Source organism: Dipteris shenzhenensis, chromosome 8, assembly GCF_047967505.1.
Source record: "Dipteris shenzhenensis isolate YYH24624 ecotype China chromosome 8, Dip_SZ_1.0, whole genome shotgun sequence".
Lineage (NCBI taxonomy): Eukaryota > Viridiplantae > Streptophyta > Polypodiopsida > Gleicheniales > Dipteridaceae > Dipteris > Dipteris shenzhenensis.
Window position 1 is genome coordinate 55838208 of NC_141603.1, and position 10654 is coordinate 55848861.

At 44.3% G+C, this 10654-nt stretch overlaps 1 protein-coding gene across 1 annotated transcript; it reads right to left on the minus strand.

Annotated features, from left to right (window-relative positions):
* Window positions 1-369: 369 nt before the first annotated feature.
* Window positions 370-10338, minus strand: LOC147899700 (uncharacterized). Its single transcript, XM_087378275.1, has 8 exons — window positions 9917-10338; window positions 9258-9512; window positions 8685-8798; window positions 8480-8577; window positions 8170-8353; window positions 7635-7890; window positions 1070-1149; window positions 370-944 (listed from the first exon to the last, which is right to left on the minus strand). Exons 1-8 carry the CDS (start codon window positions 10049-10051, stop codon window positions 804-806), a joined length of 1263 nt encoding a protein of 420 aa, XP_087234401.1. The 5' UTR covers window positions 10052-10338; the 3' UTR covers window positions 370-803.
* Between the last annotated feature and the right edge of the window lie 316 nt (window positions 10339-10654).

Consider the following 10654-nt stretch of genomic DNA (forward strand, 5'->3'; position numbering starts at 1 on the left):
TGAACCTCCACCTAACTCCACCGAACCTCGAACACCCACGTGGCGCTCTCAACCTCCACCTAACTCCACCGAAGCTCCACAGTGCTCCGAGCCTCCTCCAAACCTCCCTCTTCCCAAGCCTATAGAAGGACATCTCAAAGGGGGAGAAAGCATTTATAATACTATTATAAGAGAATGGATATATAATATTACTTTATAGATTAGTAGTTGGGGAAAAAGAAGGTTTTGGGTTCGAACCTTTTCTTGAACGTTTGGGGAAGCCCCCCTATGCATAAAATAAATTAAGCCATAAAGGAACATAGCTTAATTAATGCATAAATACATTAAGCAAAAGCCTCCATGCACCAAAACAAATTAATTATACATGTTCTTTTAGAGACAATTCAAGCTTTCAACTTCCTTTGTTATAATGTTATTGTGTGCCTTTTGCAAAGTGATCGAGATCCCGGGCTTGCTGCTTAAGTCAACAAAATGGATGTTGAATGATATGATGGGTCAGGTCTTCCAAAGTGCCATGCTTTTGCTTGAAATTTCCATGTACGTTGTGCAGCCATGGAAAATTGTCTAAATTTTTGAGGGTGCAGACCACATTTCCACATCATTCAAACACCATTGCTTAAATCTTACTCCCGGATAAACTGCACATTCACAGCAAAGCAAAACCTCTTTATAGCTTGATTCGCTATTGGAATTTTCGGGCTTATATACCACTTTCATCTGCCAAGCTCGATTTGCTACTGCAATTTTAAGGATTATTTACCACTTTCATGTGGCATAGGACGCACAGCCTATGAAGCATCTGTTCACACAGGAGGCACTCTTGGCAAGTCTGAATCCTGCCCTAATGAATTCAATTGCCCTTCTACTATTGCCCCATCAGTCAAGAATCTGAGAGTTTCCTGGTAGAGGCTTGCCCAATATCTGTTGGTCATTCCTTGACTCACCTGAAGCACATGTTCACACAAAAAGCTTTCAGGGCGTGATTCGTAGCATTTTACCATATAAGCTGCCATTTTGTCTGGGCAATGCTTTCTGCAAAACAATGTCAAATAACATTTGGAAGCCAAACCTCAGTAGGATCCACCATGGGGTGAGGCACTCTCTCTGAGCTTGGGTACATTCCATACAGGTGTGGGACTCCTGATTCACCTGCAAAACAATACGAAAGACAAACAGATGTACCAGTATTGCTTAAGCCAGGAGTGCTACGTGGTGCCAGTGTAGTGTGCCTGACAGAGCGAGAATCAAGTGGAAAAAGGTCAGCGATCATGCCCAGACCTTTGCAAGGGAGAAATGAATGATAATGATTATATTAACGTCCACCTCAGGTCAAATAAAATCTATGTAACTTTGCAAAGCTGAAGACCAAGTCGAAGCCAAAAACAATGCTGATAGGGGAATAAGAGGTGTGTAGCACACCCGTAAAGATCTAGTACAAGCTCAACTGAAACTGAAAGCAGAAATACGTTTGCATGTGCATAAGGAATGATAGAGAGGCTAGGAGTTGGATCAGAGGCGAGATGTTCTTGCTTTCAGCCGTTGCAACCTTTCCTCAAGAATAAATATCTGCACTACGTTTATAACTAACACACCGGCAAGATGTAGTCGTTTCTTCTTGTAGAAGTCTTTGAGGGTTGACGAGGCTGCTCTTTCTTGATCAGTCGTATAATGCTCTACAAAGTCCATAAGCCCATAGGCTTGCCAACTCTTTAAGTTAATTCACTGTCATTATGAAATAATAATGACAGCATATTTTCTGTCTAGACAGTCTCTCCTACTCTTATACGATCTGTAAGTCTAGTTTCTAATCGAAAGATTTCTACATTTGGTATCAGAGCCGGAAGGAGTTCAAGAATCAGCAAATGGAGACTATGTCAGACAATAGTTTGCACTATCAAAGTTCACGTAAGTAGAACTTTCCAACATGGCAGTCCTGATTATGGAACCTGACACATGCCATTAGCTACTGGATCAGAAAAAAAGCCAAGCATTAATCAAGCCTCAAAAGATTCATGCATTGGGATAATATGCCCAGCTCTGGGCCATGATTTCTTTCATCGCATAGACCTAACTAAATCAGCAGCAGGAAACTGGATTCTTCTTAAGCAGCTGTACAGTGAACTCTAAAAACAGGAATTATTTGGGCTCAAGGTGGCAAAAGGATGTGTGTCCCTTGTCCTGGCAATGAAGTCTCAAAGTAGCAGGACTCCTGAACTGCTATGCATAGATCTTCATATCCTCATAGTGCCAGAAACAGTGATATCTCTCCCCCTTCCCTATAAATGGGTCTCCTGAAGAGGATCTACATGCATTGGGCATGCTCTTCCTTGCCTACAATAGTGACACATGGCTGGAGATGTGATCGGAATAGAACTGCCACTCTTCCTGATGCCTATACACCTCCATGTGTGCAGGTCTCTGTCCTCTATGTAGATTTCCATGTATACCCATGTACTACGCACACAAAATCTCAGCAAAGTTACCTTGGTGGATACCATGGAGTCCCATTTCATTTCACAAAGCAACAATCAAAGTATTGCTGGTCCCACAAGCTGCCTATTTGGAAAAGGAGTCCGCCAAATTGGGGTGATGACTGTTCCATCTTTGTATACTGCTCATTAACTTGGTTCTATGACCTTCTTGATGCCCTCCTTCCATTGTTCTATCAGCATATATGTGAGGTCCTTATTGATGAACGTGGAGCTTCCTTTCAAAGCAGCTCTCTTTATGTCTACAGATTGTCTTGTCTGTGCTTCTTTGAGTGCCTCCTTTTCTCCATCCTTGAGGTATTTTTGATGTGGCATGAGGAGCAGATAGGTGGGCCTACTAGATTTTGGATCCAACCCCCTAGGTAGACTAGAGCTTGGGATAGTAAGACACTCCAATGACACACCACAGGTGATAGGGTATGGGTACTACTTACTGGAGGTGGGAACAGTACACAACTTGATCATCTACAACAGCCTTCAATGATGATTGTTATGTAGAGGCCATAATTATTTCCCACATTGCTGGTGGACAAGTACAGTGGACTATCTGATGGGACCGCCAACTTTTGTATCATGTATGCACAACTTTACAGTCACTCCCCCCCCCCCCCGGCATAGACCATTCCTATCTGGCATTCGTTGTTATGTACCTAGATGCTAATCCTCGGATTAGTGGACTTCATCCAAAAGGGTTAGGAGGCCCTAGGATTAAGGGAAGCAGGCTATTGTGGGGCTAGAGGACTCAAAGAATAGCAAAGGGTCAATTGGCTATATTTAGCCAAGACTCTTTCTAGAAAGCGTCTATATAAGAGTGGCCAAGGCTATTGGGTTGGCTGACACCCCTAAAAGGTCTGGTCTGGATCATAAGCCTAGACTCTTGCCTCTACATGGTGGATCACAAGTTACTATGCTGAAGGTTCCTTGTGAACGGTTCTGGTGGTACAGGATGCGAGAGCTATGGGCACAGCCTTGTGGTAGTTTGGTCTCTAGCCCACGTGCTCAAGGGTGGCTGGGAGGTGAGTCACTTTTGCTGATCTTTAGTTAGTATTGTTGATTGTGTTTAGGATTAGATCCTTGTGGGAATGCATGAATTGGTAACAAAGCAGCCCTCGACACAATTGAAGCGATTTGAGGCATGCAATTCATATGGGGCCAAGTATGTGTGCTGAGAGTCGATGAGTTTTTGCATGTTGCTGAAGTGTTTCGAGGTTTAAAATAGTGCGAATTGTTGGTTTTTTTGTCCAAGAAACCGCAAAGTATGTTCGCGGTAGGTTTTTTGTGCAAGAAACCGCAAAGATGTGTGAAACCTACAAGGAGGGGCTTGAACATTAACTGTGAGTCAAATATAGCCCACTCGCCTTTTGCTATTGTTCTAAGTCCTCTAGCCCCCCATTAGCCTACTTCCCTTAATCCCAGAGCCCCCTAACCCATCTAGATTAAGTCCACTAATCTGAGGATTAGAATCCAAGTACAAAACATTCTATCTATCCTCTCCTTGAGGCTCTTCAAGGGGAGCCTCCTCACGCATGCAAGTTTCTTCAGCCATTGTAGGAGAGAGATGAAAGAAAAGCCAAAAGCTTGGGCTGAATTCGAACAAGTGTTTATGCAGGAGTTTCTTCAACCTAAGGATGAGTTTGATCTCCTTGCGGAGTTCACAAATTTGAACACCACTTTTTACGGCTTTTCAAAAATGGATTGGCAAAAGAACATAAACTCCAGGTGAAGAACAACCAAAGCAAGAACCTCAAGGATGCTATTACATATGCCAAGATCTATGATGATACCATGGCAAAGGGAGTTCGTCATAGAAACCACAGGCTACCACGCATTCCAAGCCAAAGACTTTCAGGAGGAAGGGATCTCCTAGGGCAAAGCAGACTCAAGTCACGAGTCCATCATAGACTTAGGCTGGCAAACCGTAAAGCATGTGAAGAAGATAGAGTCTAGACCCTTGGTGCTTGGCGCCTAACAATATCCAGGTATATATGGATTCTGGCAAGGACATGACTCTGTCTGGCAGTGCTAGATTCAATGGGTACTGTCATCCAAATGATCTGATTTGGCTCACAGAGTTTGAGGACTTTGCAGAGCTGTATTTGGAGCTGAAAATGGGGGTGCATGGACTAATGTTTGAAGATGCCTTCGACCTATTCTTGAGATTCTGAAGTGGGAGCTGTTGGAGCATCTATCTAGATGAATTCAGGAACATGCCCAAACTCATCCTCTAAAAACACAACATAGTGCAGTTTCAATCTCATGATAGTCACTCATAAGGTTGAAAACCATAAACTCCATCAAGCATAGCAGGGACTAGCTACTATGACATCTCCATTGACATCATCAGTGCCCCAACAGTGGGTGTACACCACAGTATAAACATATGCTCTCACACATACAAATCCACACACCCACACATACTTGAGCATCCATTTATACAAAGTCTTCGTACTGAGTTACTGTCGGCAGTCCGGAGGTGAAGGGCAGAGTCAGCCATGACAAAGGCTAGCACTAAAGGAGAAGTGGGAGCTTATGGAGCATCTCTTTGGGTGTAGGCCCTTGGCTGGTTATTGAGAGTGGGCCCCAAAATGAGGATGATATGTGGGAGGTACTTTTTGATTGTTGCTCCGGGCATCCTTGAGGTAAAGCTTGCAAACATGGAACCAGTATGTTCATATCAGATATGAAACATAGTCACAGATCCACAATCTGAGAATGCACTGATGAATAGCCGAAGTTGCTTAGTCATTGAAGCTAAGGACATAGTAGTTGACAACAGCAGAGGCTGAGGATCAGGCTGATTACTCAAGAGTGAGACATCAGGAGCAGTGGGAGACTGCCTGTTGCAGTTTCGAGTACAGGCCTGATGATTTGGAGAGCACTTTGGATGGGTGCCTGGCTTGCTGCAATGGCAGGCACCAGCAAGAGGTAATTATCTCAAGATATGTATTCTCACTGTGCATTATTGATAATATTATCTGATGTGGGTTCCTTGATTGTCCTGGGATTTGCAACTAGGGGGTGAAGACCTACCGAATATCAAAGGCGGAAGCTACAGTGGAGAGGTATTTGATGCTGTTGCATGACAGGTATGAAGGTACTTCGAGGAAGTTCTGATGCTCATGGTCAGCTGCTATCACAAAGGCTACTCTATGGAGAGACCCAGTTGCAATATGCTGGAGATTTGTGAGGTAGACTTTGTGTCAGAGAATAGGGAGAAGCCAAAGGCAATGGAGATATGCAGCTCGCCTTGGAGGACTCAGGTTTGATCCTTCAGTGGAGGTCATTGGGAGTTGTGATCCAAACATGGATGATTGCAGACTGAGTTTCTGGTGGGAAACCTAGGATCTGTCTGGCAGTGCCACATTTGGTAGGCACTGTGATCAGAATAATCCAGGTTGGCTCAAAGAGTTTGAGACCTTTGCGGAGCTGTGTCAGGAGCAGCTGAAGATGCAGGTGCATGGACTATTGTTGAAGATGCCTTCAAGATATTCTTAAGCAGATGGAGCATCTCTTTGATTAGGTGGATGTAGACCCATGGAGGGTCATTGGGTGATAGATGGGCCCCCACCATTGTGGAGGACATGGGGGAGTGACATCGCTGTGGTAGAGGACTGCCACCACATCAGCAGAAACAAAGCATGCCATGTGGGCAGTACAAAGGGCTAATTAGGAAGCAACGTGGGAAGCATCATGGCTGCCATGTAGGCAGCATAATTGGCTGCCCCATGGGCAGCATGACTGAGATCCTTCTTGGTTTAATTTGGACCCCTGAGTTAGGGCTAAACAGACCTCTAGGGGCTGCCATGGGGCTCCCCATGGGCCCCAATAAGGGGGTATGACAGCTGGCACCAGAGCCCAATCGAGTAGCTGGGAATGGGATTTTTAGGCCCCAACTAGGCCCTCGTCAACCAGGGTGGCTAGTCTGGTCGACCAGCAAGTCAGGTCAGCCAGGACCCTACAGGGTCAGCCAGCAAGCAGGATGGGTGGCATGGCTGAGATCCTTCTTGATTTAATTTGGACCCCTGAGCTAGGGCTGAACAGACCTGGGCTGCCATGGGGCTGCCCATCTATGACCCTCTCCGGTCAGCAAGTCACGTCAGCCAGGACCCTACAGGGTCGGCCAGCAAGCAGGATGGTCGGCCTGTCAGGTCAGACCAGCAAATAAGGAGATATGACAGCTGGTGGTTGGAAATGGGGTTTATAGGCCCTAACCAGCGGCCAGGGTGGCTAGTCTGGTCGGCCAGCAAGTCAGGTCAGCCAGGACGCTACAAGGTCGGCTAGCAAGCAGGATGGTCAGCCAATCAGGTCGGACCAGCAGTAGGCCAATTAAGAAAGGGGAAGAGGCTGAATCCCTCCTGTAAATAATCCCCATATGGGGGTAGAATGCATGTATTCCAATGAAGATTCCCAGCAGCCACTCTGAGTGTTCCAAGGGCTACGGGGCAAGAGGAAAATATTTACCCAGATGTGCCCCTTTTTGGCATTGACCTAATCAGCCCCCAGGCTGTAGGTGCAGGGGACTTTCAGGCCCTCCTAGAGTTCTGTCCATTTTGGAGCAGCTTATATACATTCTCTTGGTTCCCTACGCTGCTGTAAATAACTTTAGACCTATGTGTGTTCTGAGTAGATGTGTGTGCACACATGGAACAGAATCTGAAGCTTTGTGTAATCTCTAGGGGTCATAATCTTCGGTTGCGGTTGGGGCTCGGCTGAGAAGCAAGTCTCAACATCCGTCACCTCTTCAAGATAACAATTGGAGGAGCTACAAGTCTTGCAGCATGTCTTATAAAGGCCATGTTCAATTTTTGAAGTGTATGTGCACTATTTCCTACAAAATTCAGATTTTTCTATGGCTTTGTTAATGTCAGTGCTCTTGGTCTGTTTCTTGCTAAACTTCTCATTCCTAGACATTCCTCGTCAGGCTCTTTATGGGATTCATCAGGTCTCTTGCCTCCTGGTATAAATGCAAAAAGAGAGAGAGAGAGAGAAAAGGATGAATGAAATTTTCGATTAAATGAAAGTCATATTAATGATAGATGAACGATATGTTAAGAAAGACAACGGTACATAAAAATAAAGAACAAGGTCACAGTCACAGCATCACAAAGGGTTTTAATGGAGACCCAAACGTTGCAAGTCTATTACCTGACAACTCTTGTAACCTTGATTGAACCTGTTTATTTGTAGGGATGTCTGCAGAGTCATCATTCTCAGTAAGCATCATAAATGTTGGAATTTTGGCAAGGATTTCAAGGTTAGCCTCCTGACGAACATGGTTCCCAAGGACATCAGTCGCTGCAAAGCATCCCACTGTGAACTGTAGTTTGGGATCCCATCCAGACTCTTTCACGTCAAGCGGCCCTGCTATCAAGGAAAATTGTCGCTTTACCTCATTTAGTTCCTGTAGCAGACATTATATTGGTTGCTTAGTGAAGTAACGTTGAAGTTTGTTGTTGGCAAAGAAATGCTCAAGTTTATTGTAGCTTCATACACACAACATCCGAAAAGAACAGTTGTTGTGACTTCATACACACAAAATCCCAAAAGAACAATTATTATGCTCAAGCTTGTTCTAACTCGATACACATAAAATCCCAAGAGAACAATTATCATGATTATATCGTTGCATATGTTCTGCTTATTCTTCACTGTGTTTCATGTGGATGAATCATTTTGGTACCTTGAGAAGAGGAGCATACGCCACTGCCTTGGCAATTCGATCAGGATGAGCAGCTGCTAAACCAAGAGCTACAGCACCTCCAACTGATAATCCTATTGAGAAGGCTGGACCCGGCAATGTTTGAATCTCTTCAAGACGAGTTTCTGCCTCAGTAAGGTACCGCATGTGACTGGAGTCATAAAATCTGCAGTAATGAAAACCAAAGTTTTGAGCGAACTATTCTGGAGATGATCTCGAATTGCTCCCTGAAGTTCAGTTAACCAGTCTTAGCAAAGACTTTAGTTTCCCATAATGACAAGGCTTCATAGACCTGTAAAAGTCATCATTGTAGTCCCCCTGATTTATTGCATTGATGATTCTCTGCTCGTCTGGCGAAAGACTCAGGATCCTTTGAAAAATAAAGTCCATCTACAAAAAAAACCAATGCACATGCACGATAAAGAGTATTAGTCAATGAAAAAATGACGAATGGAAAATGAAGAGGCTTGTCAAAGATGACTGGAGCTCATCAGTACCTGCTCTTGGGTTACATTGTTGGCCGAGTCCACGCTGTTGAGAGCTTGAGAAAGTATGGGATCAGCCAAGAGCTTGCTCCGAATTGGTTCTTTCCATTGTGGCTTCAAATCCACCTATCCAATCGCTTGAAAAGTCGAGCAATTGTTTCGCATGTTCAGTAATCAGAACACTTTCTTAATATTCTGACTCATACTGTATACTTTGTAAACAGAAGAGAAACAAACCTTTGCCAGCTCTAGTCCCATGTTGTTGTATAGTTACAGTTGTATAAACCGAGTTTTCTCATATTGTATTAAGAAATCAGATTTTGCTGCTAGCAAGAGTGAATGGCAGATACCCTTGCCATAGGGAGTTAAGTGTAAATATGAAACTTCGAGCTTTGAGATGCGTTACACTGTCGAAATCAAACTAGACGTAGAGACAGTTGGAGTTGATGGTAAAAGCAAGGTTTGGTCAGACAGTATTTGGAGCTAGTGTATAATTTCTCTGTATTACAAAGAAATTTGGCATTGCTCAAACTGAAAGTCTTTTATGTCTTCAATAAATACGGTTGACGAAGTTACAAACATCACCTGCGGCCAATTCTTGTCGGGGTCAACCAGATACTGCCCAGCAAGGCTTGGTTGATACACGTTGAAACTGTTGTCGTACAAGTACTGAGCAAGACGCCACATTTGATCAGGCTTACTGGTAAATCCATGAAAAAATAGGACAGTCCCATAAACCTGGTCTCCCGGTTTGTGCAACAAGTAGTATGGAAATGCACCATCTCGCCTTTCTGGATTGATTTCGACGGTGTGAATAAATTGATCGAGCTTTACTTTTGCCTGCAAGAATAACATTTTCGTTAAGTATTCGCATAAGATCGTAATAACAACGCCCTTATACAGTAACCCATGACTTAAATGAGGAGAGGATGAATACTGGCGTTCACTACATTGTGACCTCAAGTTTTAGAGAAGAAGCGGGAAAAAGATCCTACTTTTCATTACGAGTGACTAAAAACGGTCTCTTAGAGTTGGGATAAGCAGCATTTGTTGGAACACCCAAATTAATGTCAATTTGTGACGCAGGGGGCCAATGCATCGCCGTCGACATCGTTTACCCCAGGTTACGAAGAGGGTAGGACAAGCGCAATCTCGGAAACTATTTTAACTTTTCTGTCCATACGCGTACATAAAGAGACATGAACAGAGAGGACTGAGGAAAGAACGAAGCAACTGGCGCTGACCGCAGAAAGCTGATCCGACGAAAGAGTGAATTTAGCTAGCCGTGGGGAAGTTTTGGTTAGCTGTGCGGTAATTGGGTTCGTTTTGGAGAAAGCAGGAATGGCCGAAACGCGCGAGAGCGTGGAGAAAGCCTCCATGGCAGAGATTGTGGAATCAGGCTCTTCTCAACAGAATGCAACAACTTCTTGCTGGGTTTTCCGTCGAAATGCCTGCTTCCAGTTGCTTATAACTTGCTCATTTTTGCTTGGAGCCCGTCAAGTTGCGTACACTCTACTGGTCGTCCCTACCGACGAACTTTGTCGATTGCCGGGGTGTACTGTACGGAACTGTTGATGAAAGAAGCGCTACCTAGTTACCGATGCATCTTACATGAGCACGAGCTATTCATCTAATCCGTAACCACATCTTCGATCTTTTACATGTTCCAATTGGCGTGATCACGAGAAATGAAACTGGAACGTTCCTGGTTAGTACAGAATCTTTGCAAATCCATAGACGCCATGTGCGTGTTTGGATGGTTGGTACCAACTCTGGGACGCTTTCCCACGTGATTTTCTGTCCTCGGACATTGCTCATCCTCCGCTGACTCAGTAGCTAGAGCCTAGCTACTATAATAATTTGTGCGGTGGAGAGGAATTTGAAAACATCAACACTTCAACCACGAGTGTCAAGACTTGAGACAAGCGTCACTTCGATACCAAGATTTTTTGTGTAGTGAACTCAACGCATTCGTAAGTTAC